Source organism: Lepisosteus platostomus, chromosome 8, assembly GCF_059453375.1.
Source record: "Lepisosteus platostomus isolate fLepPlt1 chromosome 8, fLepPlt1.hap1, whole genome shotgun sequence".
Classification (NCBI taxonomy): Eukaryota; Metazoa; Chordata; class Actinopteri; order Semionotiformes; family Lepisosteidae; genus Lepisosteus; species Lepisosteus platostomus.
The window spans coordinates 18,164,604-18,184,667 of NC_142618.1; the positions used below are offsets into that span (position 1 = coordinate 18,164,604).

Genomic DNA, 20,064 nt, shown 5'->3' on the forward strand with positions numbered 1-20,064 from the left:
ACAGAGTGTCCAAGCCTCAGGTGTCCAGAGTGTCCCAGGGCAGTGAGAGCTGCTCTCTGCTGTGCTCTGTGAGTAACGGGAGAGAGGTGACCCTGTCCTGGCAGAGAGAGGGAGAGACACTCAACCACACCAGCAACCCTGATCTCAACACCCCCCTGACTCTCCCTCTGGAGACAGAAGGACTCTCTCACTCCTACAGCTGTGTGGCCTCTAACCCAGTCAGCACTGAGACACTCCCAGTCAGACCTGAGGATCACTGCCTCGGTGAGACACGGTAGTTGAATAAAATTCATGACAGTATCTGCCAGACTGTATCACTTTATTTCCCCTTTGTGCATTAAATTTGCTGTGAAAGAGTAATGTCTGAAACAGTGTTTAATGTGACAGTGGACAGGCAATGTCGCCATTGTGTCCACAGTGGTTAAATTAACAGTGGACAATTAGTGTGTCCATTGTGTCCACAGTGTTTAACCTGTCAGTGTCCAGTCAGGGTGTCATTTGTTTCCAAATGAGTTTAACCTGACAGAGGACAGTAAGTGTCTCCCTTGTGTCCACAGTATGTAACCTGACAGTGGACAGTCAGGGTGTCCATAGTGTTTAATCTAACAGTGGTGTCACGGATGTCCAAAGGGACTAACCGTGGAGAGCAGGAGAACAGAAAAAGACCCATACTGTATGCGTAGCGGCGGAACGGGAAAAAGGCCCGGGCTCGAAGTGCAAAGAGTTCAGGAGTGCCGTATAGAAACCTATGCCCTCAGGTAGCGGACGTGGGGAGACCTGGGGCTAGGCGGGTGTCAGGACATCCGAACGTCAATGCTGAGTGAGGGCAGAGTGCAAGACCCAGAAATATAAAGCCCAAGGGAAAGAGAGGGACCGGAAGGACAGCAGGCAGGAAACTAGGGACAGGACAGAGTAGGATCGCCCTCTGGCTGCAGAGGGCGTGACAAGTGGACAGTCAGCATCTCCATTGTGTCCACAGTGTTTAACCTGGTAGAGGACAGTCAGTGTCTCCATTGTGTCCACAGTGTTAAACCTGGTAGAGGACAGTCAGTGTCTCCATTGTGTCCACAGTGTTTAACCTGACAGTGGAAAGTCAGATTGTTCATTGTGTCCACAGTATTTAACCTGAAAATGGACAGTCAGTGTGTCCACCGTGTTTAACTTGACAGAGGACAGTCAGCATCTCCATTGTTACTACCGTGTTTAACGTGACAGAGGACAGTAAGTGTCTCCATTGTGTCCACAGTGTTTAACCTGACAGAGGACAGTCAGTGTCTCCATTGTGTCCAGTGCTTAATCTGAAAATGGACAGTAAGTAGCCCCTGTATCCCCTGTGTGCACTAAATTGACTCTGAAAGAGTCCTGTCTCTTACAGTGTTTAACCTGACAGTGGTCAGTCAGTATATCACTTGTGTCCACAGTGTTCTGTATTCTGTGTACAGAGCACCGCAGCTTTTTGTCAACAGGTCCAGAACTGGGTCTGTACTGTCTGCTGTTGTCTCTCTGCAGACAGAGTTTACATTTCAGGTCATGTCTCTACAGATAGAGTGTCTAAACCCCAAGTAAACAGAATGATCAGAGTCAGTGAGAGCTGCTCTCTGTTGTGCTCTGTGAGTAATGGGAGAGAGGTGACCCTGTCCTGGCAGAGAGAGGGAGAGACACTGTCCCACACCAGCAACCCTGATCTCAACACCCCCCTGACTCTCCCTCTGGAGACAGAAGGACTCTCTCACTCCTACAGCTGTGTGGCCTCTAACCCAGTCAGCAATGAGACAGTCCCAGTCAGACCTGAGGATCACTGCCTCGGTGAGACACGGTAGTTTATTATAATTCATGACAGTAGCTGCCAGACTGTATCACTTCATTTCCCCTTTGTGCATTAAATTTACTGTGAAAGAGTAATGTCTGAAACAGTGTTTAACGTGACAGTGGACAGGCAATGTCGCCATTATGTCCTCAGTGTTTAAATTAACAGTGGACAGTCATTGTCTCCATTGTGTCCACAGTGTTTAACCTGTCAGTGTCCAGTCAGGGTGTCATTTGTGTCCACAGAGTTTAACCTGACAGTCCATTGTGTCCAGTGTTTAACCTGACAGTGGACAGTCAGTCTGTCCCTAGTGTTTAACCTGATAGTGGACAGTCAGTGTCTCCATTGTGTCCACAGTATTTAACCCGACAGTGGACAGTCAGTGTGTTCATTGTGTCCACAGAGTTTTACCTGACAGAGGACAGTAAGTGTCTCCATTGTGTCCACAGAGTTTAACCTGACAGACTACAGTCAGTGTGTCCATTGTGCCCAGTGTTTAATCTGACAGTGGACAGTCAGTTTGTCCATAGTGTTTAACCTGATAGTGGACAGTCAGTGTCTCCATTGTGTTCACACTGTTTAACCTGACAGAGGACAGTAAGTGTCTACATTGTGTCCACAGAGTTTAACCTGACAGAGGACAGTCAGTGTGTCCATTGTGTCCAAGATTTAACCTGACATTGGACAGTCATTGTGTCCTTTGTGTCCACAGTGTTTAACCTCTCAGAAAACAGTCAGTTTGTCCATTGTGTCCAGTGTTTAATCTGACAGTGGACAGTCAGTTTGTCCACCGTGTTTAAACTGACAGAGGACAGTAAGTGTCTCCATTGTGTCTCCTGTGTGGATGAAAATCAGTCTGACAGAATCCTGTCTCTTACAGTGTTTAAGCTATGCATCACTTGTGTCCACGGTGTTCTGTATTCTGTGTACAGAGCACTGCAGCAATTTGTCAGCAGGTCCAGAATTGGGTCTGTACTGTCTGCTGTTGTCTCTCTGCAGACAAAGTTTACAATTCTGGTCATGTCTCTACAGACAGAGTGTCCAAACCTCAGGTGTCCAGAGTGTCTCAGGTCAGTGAGAGCTGCTCTCTGCTGTGCTCTGTGAGTAACGGGAGAGAGGTGACCCTGTCCTGGCAGAGAGAGGGAAAGACACTCAACCACACCAGCAACCCTGATCTCAACACCCCCCTGACTCTCCCTCTGGAGACAGAAGGACTCTCTCACTCCTACAGCTGTGTGGCCTCTAACCCAGTCAGCAATGAGACAGTCCCAGTCAGACCTGAGGAGCACTGCTTTGGTAAGATACGGGAGTCAAATAAACTTTTCGACAGTAGCTGCCTCACTTGAGTCACTTGATTTCTTATTTTGTCTGGAGTGTATTAACTGCTCTCTCTCAGTGCAGTGTTAATGTCCTGTAGTGTCCAGTCAGTGTGTCTGGACTGTATTAACCCCTCTCTCTCAGTGCAGTGTTAATGTCCTGTAGTGTCCAGTCAGTGTGTCTGGACTGTATTAACCCCTCTCTCTCAGTGCAGTGTTCATGTCCTGTAGTGTTGTGTATTACTCTCTCTCTCTGCTGTTTCACAGGTACTGGGAGCAGTGGGAGTGTGATTTTAGCAGCTGTGCACTTTGTAACTGTGTCAGTGTTCGGAGTGCTGACTGTGTCCGCAGTCCTGGCTGTGATTAGGAATGAGCTCATCCTGAAGAGGCTGACAGAGTGAGAGGCAGGCAAGTGTATTACAGGCTCTGGAGTTTGTCTTGAGTTTGGAGGGTCCTCACCTCTAGTTCAGTCTTTACCCTCTATAGGTACTCTAGTCGCAGCAGTCCACTGCCGAGACCCTCCACTGCTCTGGAGAGTGATGGAAGAGGAGCTGTGTGTGCTGACTGCCCCCTTTCCCCTCAGGATACTGCGCAGTGTGTGCTGGACTGCTCTGTGTCCAATGATGTCCACTGATATATTGCTCTGTCTTTGTGTGTTTACTGCAGGACAGAGGAAAGAGAAGTGAAAATCCACCCAATATATCACAGAACACCTAAAAAACAAAAGCAAAAAACAACAAAACACAAAATGGAATTGAACAGTGTTGGACCCTGGATTCAGTTCCTCTGATGCTATCTGTGTGGAGCTTGTGTGTTAGCCCAGTGTTCCCACAGCCCAAAGACATACTGGGAGGCTAATTTGCCTCTGTGTGTCTGCCCTACAGTGGACTGGTGTCCTATCCTGCTCTGTGCCCGTTGCTTGCTGGGACGGGCTCAAGTCCCCACGACCCTGAGTCACTTTACAAGCAAACGTTACAGTGTGTATTATCTCCTGCCTCACTAAGCTGTAATATTTCACTTGTGTATGTAACTTGCTTATGTTCTTTGTTTGAGTAATTCAATCTCTTTTGAAATAAATGGTTTGATAACTTGACTGGAGTTTTATTACAGTCTGATACATAACAGGGGTTTAAGATCAAGAGTTTGTTACAGTATAATATACTTGTACAGCACAAGTAGATACAGACCCACAGTAGTGTGAGATTACAATTCCAGAGACAGAGGGAAGAGGAGACATCAAATAGACTATTCAGATTCAGGAACCAGGAGTCTCTGAATCTGTGGGGGTCAGACTCCTGTACAGATCAAACCTAACTCCATAACCCCATGGTGTTGTGAGACACCCAGTGCCGATGTGACTGGGAGACTCACAGTGGGGTGGGAGTAGGGTCCTCTCAGGCTGTAGACAATGTCTGGGAACCTCTCACTGTCTTTTCTCAGACTCTCTGTAAGACAAGAAAACCTGAGCTGATGGGGTTTGTGTTGAACTTCATCACCTTTCAATTGTTGAGGTTTAGACCTGTTCTGATTGGTGTTAAATGTATCAAACTGTAGAGGAGAGGCAGTGGGTCAGATATGGATCATGAACTCTTGGTTAGACGTATCGAGACGAGCGCTCCTGGCTGGCCTACAGGGTGGGGAAATACAGGCTGATGGACAGTTTTATTGCCCCGTTCATCACAGCGGGTGAGCTAGTGACAGAGCTGGTAAGAGCAAGAGAGGCAGAGAGAGAGCAGACATACTCAGGACTCAGAGGAGAGAAAGAGAGGAGCTTTACAGAGGGAAACAGAGTGAATCTGTGGTAAAAGAATAGTAGTTTTATAGAGGGAAACAGAGTGAATCTGAGGTAAAAGGAGAGATTTTTGTGCCAGTTTTCAGACGTCAGAAATTGTTGTGGAGTTTGCATCAATGTTAAGCACTATCATTTATTTGAAAGGTTACAATAATTAAACTGTTAAAGTTAGCATTATTTACAGTACAGAGAAAAAGGCGTGTCAGTTTCCCATAATCGTCACTGGAGGGTATGAGACTGGAGTGCCTCTTCTGTCCAGCAGCAGTAACAGCTGATAAAGGGTCACTGAACGCTTCGAATTTGTAATTTTCCAAATCGACAGTCCTTTCTCAGGTTCAATAGCTTCAGACATGAATTTCAAGCCCTTTACGTGCGTCTACATTGCAGTTCTTACTGAAGTTCTTAATCAGGTAAGTGCGATGGACTTCTTGCAATCTGTCTCTAAGTAAGAGTAGATCTATGCTTTCCCAGGATCACTGTTGGGGTGCATATTAACATGAGCAGGGACAAATGAAACTGGTGTCATGATACCGTAACACTGAGCTCAGATCAGTGAGACAGAGCCCTGCTGGAAGAATCAGAGACTCATGTCTGGTCTGGACTGCAGTGTTGACCTGTTTGAGATCTTTAACCTCATCCAAAGCAGCCTTCGGTCTCTCTCTAATCTCTCTCCCTTCCCTCTGAAGCTGACCTCTTCCATTACTTGCCTCAATTCAACCATATTTCTTTGAGTCCTCAAATCTTAGGAAGAACTTTTTCTGAAGGACAGTACATCCCATTTTTGTCAGTGTCTCATTTCATACCTCACAATAATATTCTTTTCATTTTTCAGTTCCTGATGTTCGATATTCATTGGGATTAACATGCTTGGTCTGGCGAGGTTTCATGATGACGCTGGAGGTCCCAGAGATGAAAACAGCTAGAGCTGAGTGAAAAAGACAAGTGCACCAGTTCTAGAGCAGCAATACACTGATGTGGCTGTCTCTATTCTATCTAATTGCATCTCTGACATAAAAATTTGGATGACTCAAAACTTCCTTCATCTTAACTGTGACAAGACTGAAGTCATGCTTATTGGTACCCCCCATCAACTTCGTAAAGCCAGTCCTGTAACCCTGTCTGTAGATGGCTCTGTACTTGAGCTCCAATCAAAATTGAAAAACCTTGGGGTTATATTCGATTCTGGCTTAACATTCGACCCACATGTACAGCATACTGTCAAAACATCTTTTTTTCACCTTAGAAATATCGCAAGACTACGCCCTATGCTATCATTAACTGTGGCTGAAAAACTGATCAACATATTTGTATTCTCTCGAATTGACTACTGCAATGCTCTGCTCCCTGGGGTATCTAAATCTACTCTGAACAAGCTGCAGTATGTCCAAAATTCAGCAGCCAGAATCCTGACCAGATCTAGTGCAAGTGTTCACATTACTCCTATCCTGGAGTCCTTGCACTGGCTTCCGGTCAAATTCCGCGTAGACTTTAAAATCCTCATGCTCACCTACAAGGCTTTACATGGCTTGGCACCTCAATACCTGTCTGAACTTTTATCGCCCTACTCCCCACCTCGCAACCTCCGCTCTTCAAATTCTGCCCTCCTTACTGTCCCCCAAGCCCGTCTACATTGTATGGGCGACAGGGCCTTCTCCTGCTATGCCCCCAAGCTCTGGAACTCTTTGCCCAAGGATATTAGAGAGTCACCTTCTCTAAACTCCTTCAAATCCAGACTCAAAACCCTCCTTTTCAGAAAAGCCTTTACTTAACTGGTTCCATTCTTCACCCCTCTGCTCTTCTTAATACCATCTTCCACGGTCTCCTCTATTGTTATTGTTGTGTTGTTGTAATTATAATTGTGTCCTGTCTTGTGAAATTTTCTTATTTATTGTTGTAGTCTTCTTATTTATTGTTATTGTCATCCTGTAAAGCGCTTTGAGAAGCCACCTTTAAAGGCGCTATATAAAATAAAGTTTATTATTATTATTATTATAATACATGTTCACCCACATTTTGCTCAGAAATGGTGTTGTTTAACAGAAGCTCAGGAGAAGGTCAAATATTATCATTGTTTCTACACATCTTTTCTAGCTGCCCTCCCTCCACCCAGCCACACCCCTGCAGCAGCTCCCTGTGGAGTAGGGTTGGGACGGTGTTGCTGATATTACAGCCAGTGCTGTCATTTCTTCACCCAGGTGGGTTAATCCCAGAGTCGGCTATCCCTACCTCTCTACTATCCCTTTATATTGTACTGACTACTGAGAATGACAGAACTACTAAAATACAAAAATGACAAAGAAGAGTTTTGGAACAAAGGTTTAAGACAGGTGTGACTAAGACAAACCTTCAGCAGAGTGACAGAGAGGTTAAAGTGTGGAGGAAGATGCTCCAGTGTCACCTCCTCCTCTGTGCAGCCTGGTGGAGCTCATATCATGGCCTGGACACACATGGCTGCTTCTGGGCTTGACTCTCTCATCTTTATTGATCATGTAAGGAACGATGGCAGTGTTAAGGACCCTAAGCAGAATCCTCTGAACTCTAAAGTACCAGCAGGAGTTTATCCCAAAATGTGGGTCAGGAGGTCAGGGTAAAAAAACAGTAAATACATAGTAACCAAGTAGAGATTCAAGGCAGAGACAAAGCCAGGGGTCAGAACCAAAAACCTAGAAATCTTGGGGAACGGGGAACAGGGAACGGGGAACGGGGAACGGGGAATGGGGAACGGTGCAGCTCTATCTTGGTGAAACCCGACACTGAGCAAGGAGTGGTGTGTCAGGCTGGTTAAAGTAGGCAGGTAGAAGGTGTGTCTGATTATTTGATTGGAAACGGCACTGGAATGTGCAACCAGACTTTTAAACTCTGAAACTGACTGACAGTGAACGTGTCCGAATACTTCAGGTTACTTGAAATCACTGGGTTGAACCTATCGTACGATGATGTGATAGTGTGACGATGTGAAATCTGTCTTGAATTGCACTAGTCATTCATATGAATTCCGTCATCAAAAATACAACTTGTTGGGACTGTAGTCTACACCTGTCCTGTAGCTGTCCTGATACGTCTACAGAGGCCTGGTAAATATATTTCTGACTGAAATGTATCGTGACAGCATGTGAAGGAGGAGTCTTCAGAGCGGAGAGCAGGTTACAGAAAGCAGAAGTGCAGTGGGAGCTCTGTTCCCCTGGGTCAGTGTGAGCTCTTCAGTCTTCAGTCTGTGTCTGTCGCTTCATTGGAGTCACACATACGTTGAATACAATGAGCTTTATTCTGCTGTATGTCTGCTGGATTTCTGGTAAGAGCCCATTATTAGGAGCAGCTATAGTATTATTAATAAGGCTGATGATATTGTTAGTAGGGGCAGCAGTACTGATAGTAGTAATAGCACTCATTACATTTTATAAATTGTATTCTATGTATTACTGTATAACTGTATGTTGGAGTATTTTGTGTTTGACTTTGCTTGTGGGTAGTTTCAGATTGATCATCACTTTCAGATACAAACGACCCCACCATTTAGAATAAAACTTGTTCATATTTCAATTACAGGAAGTAAGAAAACTGCATGACAACACTGCAGTCTATTATTATACTTTTGTATTTAAATTAATCGGAAGGGTAGAAAATCATTAAAATATCACTTCTTTATGAGAAATTCTACTGTGATCTTTCCTGGAAGCTTCAGTCATTTTAGCCAGTTTGTTTTCTTACAGCAGTTAATCCTGATAGAGCTCTGCTTTGTAGAACAGATAGTGTCCGTCTAGCTCTCCGATTGTCTCCAAACGAACACCTGACTACTCCTCCAGTAGCTCCTTTCTTTTTCAAGACAATCCATCCCAGGGCCTTGAGCATAAGTGAGCCAGACGACTGCCAGGGGACCCCTCAATGTGCAGGACAACATATTCTTAATCAGCTTGTTCAAGTGTGAGTGAAAAATTCCTGCTGTTGATCATCCTAATGTAAACCCCGTCAAAAAAATGACCTATTATAATCGAGTACATAATGTTTCTGAAGTGCAGAAGCCTGCAGCTCCCATCTGGCAGCCCACTGAACCTCAGCAGGAGGGAGCCTGGCCAGTTCCTGGAAAGCTAAGGTTGCTGCTGGAAGAGGTGTTAGTGAGGCCAGCAGGGGGCGCTCACCCTGCGGTCCATGTGGGTCCTAATGCCTCAGTATAGTGACGGGGACACTACACTGTAAAAAGTCGCCTTCCTGCGGATGAGACGTAAAACTGAGGTCTAGATTCTCTGTGGTCATTAAAAATCCCAGGGCGTTTCTCGAAAAGAGTAGGTATGTTACCCCAGGATCCTGGCCAAATTTCCCCCTGGTCTTTACCCATCATGGCCTCCGAATAGTCCCCATCTCTGAACTGGCTTCATCACTCTGCTCTCCACACTGAGAGCTGGTGTGTGTCATCCAGGTGGGGCTGCACACTGGGGGTGGTGGAGGAGGGGGTCCCCATTATCTGTAAAGCGCTTTGAGTGGAGTGTCCAGAAAAGTGCTGTATAAGTGTAAGGAATTATTATTATTATTATTATTATTATTATTATTATTATTATTAAATTTGAAATTCTACAAGGGTAATTATCTTTAACTTAGAACATTAACATTTTAAAAGTACCTAGGTAAAAAGCATTATTTCCAACAATTGTATTTAAAAAAAGGCTAATCACAATAGACAAAATCTAAAACAATGGTTAACAACTTGTTTTAAAAAAACTGTTTTAAAAAAACACTGTAAACCCCATCTGTCCATCTTCTAGCTGCTTCATCTAATTCAGGGTCACGGGAGAGCTTGGACAGTAAAAACTCAACAGTGTGAAATAAGGAAATAATAAATGCAAGAAACAAACTAATTACATTTTTAGATATTACATTAAGTCTTCCATCTGTCATCAGCAATCAACTAAGCTCAATTGTTGGCCCTCCCGAGCACCTATTTCTTTCAAAATAAATATTTTGATTTTTCTTAATATATTTACTTTTTCCATTATTTTATAATTAATATGTGAACCCGACAAATACATAAGCACCCTTTTTATCCTTTTAAAGAAAAACACCCTTAAATGACTTGTCTAAGACAACCCTGGCCCTCAGATAATTACTGAGACTGATGGACAAAACAACACTGATACTGCAGTCAGAGTAATACAGTAAATTTGGAAATATAAATCAGAAATCAGTGAAATGTTATAAACTGAACTATTCCTAATGGCTACACCGTATTGCAAGTTTGGTTGATGCTTATTACTGCTGTTGCTTGTTGCAAAACCATGAGAACATTTCTCAGCTGGATTGAGAACTGGTCAGCGATGACAAGACACCACCTACTTCCCAGAGTGCAGTTCACTCGTGTACCAGAAGTATACCAGGAGCAAGAGAGGTGCCTTTTGCAAGGAGCCAGACTGTCAGTGATCTGTGCTGGGGCATCACTGCAAAGAGCTGAGCTACACTGAGGGCAGGTGTGAATCTCCTCTCCCACACGAGCTGAGTTCACCTGTACCTTCAGAGAACAGAAGGCCAGTCCACTTACTGTCAGCTGTCAGGTCCAGTAAGCAGCCTTGTGGTCAGAAAAGTCCAGAACATGTTTGCAGGTTGAAAGTGCAATAAAGAAGCAACAGGAAGTGTACAGTAGTTTAGGGGAAATACCAACAGAGGATGAGGTGAACTCAAAGGAGGTAACATTCTGCACAGGACCTCAGTGATGAATGACTGCTGAACCCGTCATGACCACAGCTGTGATTCCCTCAGTGTAGCCCTGTCCAGCAGGAGTAATCTCATCCAACAGCAAACAGTCCTCCAGGTGACACTATCAAGACAGACAGAGGAAATCCACTTTCCACACAAAGATACTGTACACTCTTCTGGACTGAGAGAATCAGAGCCACCAGACTTTAAACAAATACAAATCTAGCAGAGATCATTATCAAAGAAGTGTTACATTCAGAGTCAGTACAGACAACCCTGGCACTCAGATAATTACAGAGACTGATGGACAAAACAACACTGATACTGCAGTCAGAGCTGCTGTTACAGACTAAATAACTGACCAGAGCTCTGACTGTGTTCAGAGACACACTGATACTGCAGTCAGAGCTGCTATTACAGACTAAATAACTGACCAGAGCTCTGACTGTGTTCAGAAACACACTGATACTGCAGTCAGAGCTGCTGTTACAGACTAAATAACTGACCAGAGCTCTCACTGTGTTCAGAGACACACTGATACTGCGGTCAGAGCTGCTGTTACAGACTAAATAACTGACCAGAGCTCTCACTGTGTTCAGAGACACACTGATACTGCAGTCAGAGCTGCTGTTACAGACTAAATAACTGACCAGAGCTCTGACTGTGTTCGGAGACACACTGATTTTAAAATTAAAAGTAAACATTTGAGAAAAGATTCACACTGCCGATGAAGAGCCTCTTTGACTAAAAAGTCATTGAACTTCATACCTGTAGTATAAAATTTGTTCAAACTTACGATGGTTTCAATAAAAAATATCAGGGATGTAATTTTATAATAGAGAGATACTGTTTTTGACTTTAATTAAAGCTGAACAGTCCCTCCTTCTCTCTCCTCCACAGGGACACATCTGTCTCCCACTCTGCAGCGGGAAGTAAAAGGCATTGTGGGAGAGTCTGTCACGTTTCCAAGGGTCCAAGTGTCACAGTTCATAGATCTAAAACAAGGAGATAGTGCTTCTGTCCGCACGGTTGCAGAAGTATTTAATGGGACGATAACTAACACTCAACCAGACTTCAAAGACAGAGTGACCTGGGACAATCAATCTGGATTCTTCCAAATCTGGGATCTGAGAACAAATGACAGTGGGGTTTATACAGTGATGAGCCTGGATACCCAGTGGACTTCCACAACCTTTAACCTGACAGTGTACAGTGAGTATCCCGTGTATCCCCTGTGTGCATGAAATTCACTCTGAAAGAGTCCTGTCTCTAACAGTGTTTAACCTGACAGTGGTCAGTCAGTGTGTTGCTTGTGTCCACAGTGTTCTGTATCTGTGTACAGAGCACCACAGATTTTTGTCAGCAGGTGAAGAATTAGGTCTGAACTATCTGCTGTTGTCTCTCTGCATTTCTCTGAGTTTACATTTCAGTTCATGTCTCTACAGACAGAGTGTCCAGACCTCAGGTGTCCAGAGTGATCAGAGTCTGTGAGAGCTGCTCTCTGCTGTGTTCTGTGAGTAACGGGAGAGAGGTGACCCTGTCCTGGCAGAGAGAGGGAGAGACACTCAACCACACCAGCAACCCTGATCTCAACACCCCCCTGACTCTCCCTCTGGAGACAGAAGGACTCTCTCACTCCTACAGCTGTGTGGCCTCTAACCCAGTCAGCAATGAGACACTCCCAGTCAGACCTGAGGAGCACTGCTTTGGTGAGATACAGTAGTTGAATAAAATTCGTGACAGTATCTGCCAGACTGTATCACTTTATTTCCCCTTTGTGCATTAAATTTACTGTGAAAGAATAATGTCTGAAACAGTGTTTAATGTGACAGTGGACAGGCAATGTCGCCATTGTGTCCACAGTGGTTAAATTAACAGTGGACAATCAGTGTGTCCATTGTGTCCACGGTGTTTAACCTGTCAGTGTCCAGTCAGGGTGTCATTTGTTTCCAAATGAGTTTAACCTGACAGAGGACAGTAAGTGTCTCCCTTGTGTCCACAGTATGTAACCTGACAGTGGACAGTCAGGGTGTCCATAGTGTTTAATCTAACAGTGGTGTCACAGATGTCCAAAGGGACTAACCGTGGAGAGCAGGAGAACAGAAAAAGACCCATATGCGTAGTGGCGGAACGGGAAAAAGGCCCGGGCTTGAAGTGCAAAGAGTTCAGGAGTGCCGTATAGAAACCAATGCCCTCAGGGAGCGGACGTGGGGAGACCTGGGGCTAGGCGGGTCTCAGGACATCCGAATGTCAATGCTGAGCGAGGACAGAGTGCAAGACCCGGAAATATAAAGCCCAAGGGAAAGAGAGGGACTGGAAGGACAGCAGGCAGGAAACTAGGGACAGGACAGAGTAGGATCGCCCTCTGGCTGCAGAGGGCGTGACAAGTGGACAGTCAGCATCTCCATTGTGTCCACAGTGTTTAACCTGATAGAAGACAGTCAGTGTCTCCATTGTGTCCACAGTTTTTAACCTGGTAGAGGACAGTCAGTGTCTCCATTGTGTCTACAGTGTTTAAACTGACAGTGGAAAGTCAGTATGTTCATTGTGTCCACAGTATTTAACCTGAAAGTGGACAGTCAGTGTGTCCACCGTGTTTAACTTGACAGAGGACAGTCAGCATCTCCATTGTTACTACCGTGTTTAACGCGACAGAGGACAGTAAGTGTCTCCATTGTGTCCACAGTGTTTAACCTGACAGAGGACAGTCAGTGTCTCCATTGTGTCCACAGTGTTTAACCTGACAGAGGACAGTCAGTGTCTCCATTGTGTCCAGTGCTTAATCTGACAATGGACAGTAAGTAGCCCCTGTATCCCCTGTGTGCACTAAATTGACTCTCCCTCTGGAGACAGAAGGACTCTCTCACTCCTACAGCTGTGTGGCCTCTAACCCAGTCAGCACTGAGACACTCCCAGTCAGACCTGAGGAGCACTGCCTCGGTGAGATATGGTAGTTTATTAAAATTCATGACAGTAGCTGCCAGACTGTATCACTTCATTTCCCCTTTGTGCATTAAATTTACTGTGAAAGAATAATGTCTGAAACAGTGTTTAACGTGACAGTGGACAGGCAATGTCGCCATTGTGTCATCAGTGTTTAAATTAACAGTGGACAGTCATTGTCTCCATTGTGTCCACAGTGTTTAACCTGTCAGTGTCCAGTCAGGGTGTCATTTGTGTCCACAGAGTTTAACCTGACAGTCCATTGTGTCCAGTGTTTAACCTGACAGTGGACAGTCAGTGTGTCCATAGTGTTTAACCTGATAGTGGACAGTCAGTGTCTCCATTGTGTCCACAGTATTTAACCCGACAGTGGACAGTCAGTGTGTTCATTGTGTCCACAGAGTTTTACCTGACAGAGGACAGTAAGTGTCTCCATTGTGTCCACAGAGTTTAACCTGACAGACTACAGTCAGTGTGTCCATTGTGTCCAGTGTTTAATCTGACAGTGGACAGTCAGTTTGTCCATAGTGTTTAACCTGATAGTGGACAGTCAGTGTCTCCATTGTGTTCACACTGTTTAACCTGACAGAGGACAGTAAGTGTCTACATTGTGTCCACAGAGTTTAACCTGACAGAGGACAGTCAGTGTTTCCATTGTGTCCAAGATTTAACCTGACATTGGACAGTCAGTGTGTCCTTTGTGTCCACAGTGTTTAACTTCTCAGAAAACAGTCAGTTTGTCCATTGTGTCCAGTGTTTAATCTGACAGTGGACAGTCAGTTTGTCCACCGTGTTTAAACTGACAGAGGACAGTAAGTGTCTCCATTGTGTCCCCTGTGTGCATGAAAATCAGTCTGACAGAATCCTGTCTCTTACAGTGTTTAAGCTATGCATCACTTGTGTCCACAGTGTTGTGTATTCTGTGTACAGAGCACTGCAGCAATTTGTCAGCAGGTCCAGAATTGGGTCTGTACTGTCTGCTGTTGTCTCTCTGCAGACAGAGTTTACAGTTCAGGTCATGTCTCTACAGACAGAGTGTCCAAACCTCAGGTGTCCAGAGTGTCTCAGGTCAGTGAGAGCTGCTCTCTGCTGTGCTCTGTGAGTAACGGGAGAGAGGTGACCCTGTCCTGGCAGAGAGAGGGAGAGACACTGACAAACACCAGCAACCCCGATCTCAACACCCCCCTGACTCTCCCTCTGGAGACAGAAGGACTCTCTCACTCCTACAGCTGTGTGGCCTCTAACCCAGTCAGCACTGAGACACTCCCAGTCAGACCTGAGGATCACTGCTTTGGTAAGATACTGGAGTCAAATAAACTTTTCGACAGTAGCTGCCACACTTGAGTCACTTGATTTCTTATTTTGTCTGGAGTGTATTAACTGCTCTCTCTCAGTGCAGTGTTAATGTCCTGTAGTGTCCAGTCAGTGTGTCTGGACTGTATTAACCCCTCTCTCTCAGTGCAGTGTTAATGTCCTGTAGTGTCCAGTCAGTGTGTCTGTGCTGTATTAACCCCTCTCTCTCAGTGCAGTGTTAATGTCCTGTAGTGTTGTGTATTACTCTCTCTCTCTGCTGTTTCACAGGTACTGGGAGCAGTGGGAGTGTGACTTCAGCAGCTGTGCACTTTGTAACTGTGTCAGTGTTCGGAGTGCTGACTGTGTTCGCAGTCCTGGCTGTGATTAGGAATGAGCTCATCCTGAAGAGGCTGACAGAGTGAGAGGCAGGCAAGTGTATTACAGGCTCTGGAGTTTGTCTTGAGTTTGGAGGGTCCTCACCTCTAGTTCAGTCTTTACCCTCTATAGGTACTCTAGTCTCAGCAGTCCACTGCCGAGACCCTCCACTGCTCTGGAGAGTGATGGAAGAGGAGCTGTGTGTGCTGACTGCCCCCTTTCCCCTCAGGATACTGCGCAGTGTGTGCTTGACTGCTCTGTGTCCAATGATGTCCACTGATATATTGCTCTGTCTTTGTGTGTTTACTGCAGGACAGAGGAAAGAGAAGTGAAAATCCACCCAATATATCGCAGAACACCTAAAAAACAAAATCAAAAAACAACAAAACAAAAAATGGAATTGAACACAGTGTTGGACCCTGGATTCAGTTCCTGGGATGCTATCTGTGTGGAGCTTGTGTGTTAGCCCAGTGTTCCCACAGCCCAAAGACATACTGGGAGGCTAATTTGCCTCTGTGTGTCTGCCCTACTGTGGACTGGTGTCCTATCCTGCTCTGTGCCCGTTGCTTGCTGGGACGGGCTCCAGTCCCCACGACCCTGAGTCACTCTACAAGGAAGCGTTACAGTGTGTATTATCTCCTGCCTCACTAAGCTGTAATATTTCACTTGTGTATGTAACTTGCTTATGTTCATTGTTTGAGTAATTCAATCTCTTTTGAAATAAATGGTTTGATAACTTGACTGGAGTTTTATTACAGTCTGATACATAACAGGGGTTTAAGATCTAGAGTTTATTATAATATACTTGTACAGCACAAGTAGATACAGACCCACCGTAGTGTGAGATTACAATTCCAGAGACAGAGGGAAGAGGAGACATCAAATAGACTATTCAGATTCAGGAACCAGGAGTCTCTAAATCTGTGGGGGTCAAACTCCTGTACAGACCAAACCTAACTCCATAACCCCATGGTGTTGTGAGACACCCAGTGCCGATGTGACTGGGAGACTCACAGTGGGGTGGGAGTAGGGTCCTCTCAGGCTGTAGACAATGTCTGGGAACCTCTCACTGTCTTTTCTCAGAGTCTCTGTAAGACAAGCAAACCTGAGCTGATGGGGTTCAGGAATGTCAGCAGGTTTGTGTTGAACTTCATCACCTTTCAATTGTTGAGGTTTAGACCTGTTCTGATTGGTGTTAAATGTGTCAAACTGTAGAGGAGAGGCAGTGGGTCAGATACGGATCATGAACTCTTGGTTAGACGTATCGAGACGAGCGCTCCTGGCTGGCCTACAGGGTGGGGAAATACAGGCTGATGGACAGTTTTATTGCCCCGTTCATCACAGCGGGTGAGCTAGTGACAGAGCTGGTAAGAGCAAGAGAGGCAGAGAGAGAGCAGACATACTCAGGACTCAGAGGAGAGAAAGAGAGGAGCTTTACAGAGGGAAACAGAGTGAATCTGGGGTAAAAGAATAGTAGTTTTATAGAGGGAAACAGGCGGAGAGAATTAATCTGGGGTAAAAGGAGAGGGGTTTTATAGAGGGAAATGGGGAAGGAGCGAAGGCAAGAAGGAGCTGGTGCTGTAATAATAATAATAATAATAATAATAATAATAATAATAATAATAATAAACTTTATTTTATATAGCGCCTTTAAAGGTGGCTTCTCAAAGCGCTTTACAGGATGACAATAACAATACATAAGAAGAGTATGACAATAAATAAGGAGAATACACAAGATAAGACACAATTACAATATACAGAGGAGACTGTGGATGGTGGTACTAAGAAGAGCAGAGGGGTGAAGAATGGAACCAGTTAAGTAAAGGCTTTTCTGAAGAAGAGGGGGTTGAGTCTGGATTTGAAGGAGTTTAGAGAGGGTGACTCTCTGATATCCTTGGGCAAAGAGTTCCAGAGCTTGGGGGCATAGCAGGAGAAGGCCCTGTCGCCCATACAATGTAGATGGGCTTGGGGGACAGTAAGGAGGGCAGAATTTGAAGAGCAGACCTCTTGGACTGCTGGTGAATAGATCCTCCACTTCTGGGGATGACCCTGCTCGTCCCTTCAGGAGGTGTCCAGTGAGCCTTTATACAGCCTTCACAGCTGCGTAAGGTCGTTGTTATTTTTCTTCTTCTTTTTGCCTGTCCTGCTATGTACCTTTATCAGGGCAGGCATTTTGTTTGGTTTTTCACCCTTTTTGTGGGTTATTTTTGGTTCATGCTAACCTCACATCAGTGCCTCCGTCCCTCAGTTAGGGGCGTTGACTTCTTACAAGTGCTTGCCGCGGCGCCGCCCACTCCCACATTGTTACATTATTTTTCAACAGGTTGCAGATGTCTGTAGTTTACAAGAAACACAACTACAATATTTACAATATTAATGATGCAAAACACCTTTTCCCATAGTGAAGTTATCTTTCTCAATTGCTGTAAAATAAACAGTGAAAATACCATATGATATATATATATAGCAAAGCTCACTCCGTTTGTGTGAAAGAACCTCCTTCTGTTTAACTGGACCCCAACAAGGCAGCGGGAGTTTATTTCTGTGAACAGAACTGGGAAGTGGTCACACCGCAGGCTTGAACAGGAAATGATCTGACAGAATCAGCTTTTAGACAAGCAGAAAACAAGCCCACACTCCAGCCTCTTCAACAAAAGGTTTAAAGAGGAACTGATTCCCTGCTTTCTCAGACTTGGTCATTAATTCTCAGTAACAAAATAAATATCTTGACAGTATAGAAACATTTTGCAAATTTCGAATTAAGCACAAAATCATGAGCTCTGTGAAAGGACCATAAGTCATCATGTTGTCGCAAACCCCTGGTCTCACCACAGGCAAGAGCAAGAGGTTGCGCGAACTGTGATGTATTGTGGCCCTTTCTGCTCGCTAGTCGCTGTAATGACTAATGTAAGGTGATGTACGAGCAAATTAAGTTCAGGTTGGGCAGCAGACATTTCACTCAGAAATGTTCCGACAAGATTTGCATGCAGAGTTAACACAAAGGTAGTATTTGTCAGCAAAAATTCCTTGAAGTTGAGATTAATATTTCTATTGGATTAAAAGAGAGGTGTTCACAAGCCTCATTGTTTACAATGTCATAGGGCTGCTTCACCTCACCGGACGTTTTATTGCCCCGTTCTGGATTGCAGAACATGGCACTGCACATACTGTACCATCGGAAATTCCATCTATTTTGTGATGTAAATTGGGGGTTTTCTAACCTCCAATGTAAAAGTACATTTTACTTTTACTGTGGTCTGAAATGCACTCATCAAAGCCAATTCTTTCCAATCCCAAAAGATAAAAATAAAATTATAGTTCCCCTTTAAACATTCCCCTTACAACACCTGATCAATCAATTGCACTGCACATACTACAGTACAGTGTTGCACTTGTGAACAGACCCATAGTAAAACACTGAATAAATTACAGAACCGGGCTTCTGTGAAGTGGCAATGTAACATATATAGGAATATATGGGTAAAGTGACAATACAGTTAACAACTCTGCCACAGCATACTAGCATTCTGTTTTAACCACTTTCAGGGAAGACTGAGGGCACTCCTGTCACCTTCAGGTCTTCTCTGGTCTTTTGCCTCATACTGTACACAGCTCCTAACTCACCACACTCACACTTAGAGCATTAACAGTTCACTGGGCACAGGAAGGTTCACACTCATAACTCACTACATCATGTCCAGTTTTCTTGCTCTCTTCAATAACTTCTTACATCAGGAGGTATAGATGTACTCAGCAGAGCCCAGCTCTCTTACTCTTCACTATTTATTCACATCACTAGGCATAGACTTAATCTGCAATTGAATTTGTACATATAAAGCATCCTAGTTATTTAAAAAAGATTGATTTCAATTAAACAAGGGCATCATGGTAAGGAATTGTAATTCCCATAATTATATGTATGTTGTTTGGTCAAATTCTTATAATGAAAAAATGAGCTGATGAATGATAAGATATATCGTATCGTATCAATTGGCACAACTGCACTGGTCACAGGCACCAGTGTCCACACAGAGAAGACTCACACACTCATCTCAAAGGACAGGCAGGTCACAGGCACCAGTGTCCACACAGAGAAGACCCACACACTCATCTCAAAGGACAGGCAGGTCACAGGCACCAGTGTCCACACAGAGAAGACTCACACACTCATCTCAAAGGACAGGCAGGTCACAGGCACCAGTGTCCACACAGAGAAGACCCACACACTCATCTCAAAGGACAGGCAGGTCACAGGCACCAGTGTCCACACAGAGAAGACCCACACACTCATCTCAAAGGACAGGCAGGTCACAGGCACCAGTGTCCACACAGAGAAGACTCACACACTCATCTCAAAGGACAGGCAGGTCACAGGCACCAGTGTCCACACAGAGAAGACTCACACACTCATCTCAAAGAACAGGCAGGTCACAGGCACCAGTGTCCACACAGAGAAGACTCACACACTCATCTCAAAGAACAGGCAGGTCACAGGCACCAGTGTCCACACAGAGAAGACTCACACACTCATCTCAAAGGACAGGCAGGTCACAGGCACCAGTGTCCACACAGAGAAGACTCACAGAGCTCATCTCAAAGGACACGCAGCTCACACATGCATATTTATATACACTCCCATACGCACACATCTATACTTACACACTCCTACACATGTACATGTTTTACCTGTGTTTCTCTTGTATAGATTTTGTCCCTTCACCTGTCTTCTGTGTATTGTGCACTTCCCCTCTGAGGGAGCCAAAGGCAGGGCCTGGAGGGTTTTATCTGGACTTTTACTTTTTCCTTGCTGGGAACAGTTCAGCATTGATTTGTTTTACTATGCGTTTTTAATAAAT

General features: G+C 44.7%; 1 protein-coding gene across 9 annotated transcripts in view; it reads left to right on the top strand.

Moving 5' to 3' along the window:
• The window catches only part of LOC148656971 (neural cell adhesion molecule 1-like), a 77,389-nt gene extending 61,440 nt beyond the window's left edge, over window positions 1-15,949 (top strand). For 4 of the 9 annotated variants that reach the window (XM_088644286.1, XM_088644283.1, XM_088644277.1 and 1 more), the window contains 7 exons: window positions 1-264; window positions 1,543-1,806; window positions 2,840-3,103; window positions 12,043-12,306; window positions 14,571-14,834; window positions 15,122-15,262; window positions 15,521-15,949. In XM_088644286.1, the coding sequence (XP_088500412.1) occupies window positions 1-264; window positions 1,543-1,806; window positions 2,840-3,103; window positions 12,043-12,306; window positions 14,571-14,834; window positions 15,122-15,255 (1,454 nt within the window). In that variant the 3' untranslated portion in view covers window positions 15,256-15,262; window positions 15,521-15,949. Of the gene's footprint in view, window positions 265-1,542; window positions 1,807-2,839; window positions 3,104-3,390; window positions 3,532-3,789; window positions 4,217-12,042; window positions 12,307-14,570; window positions 14,835-15,121; window positions 15,263-15,520 lie in introns of those variants that run through there. The other 5 variants (XM_088644279.1, XM_088644280.1, XM_088644278.1 and 2 more) reach the window with 5 other exon arrangements.
• The last annotated feature ends 4,115 nt before the right edge of the window (window positions 15,950-20,064 follow it).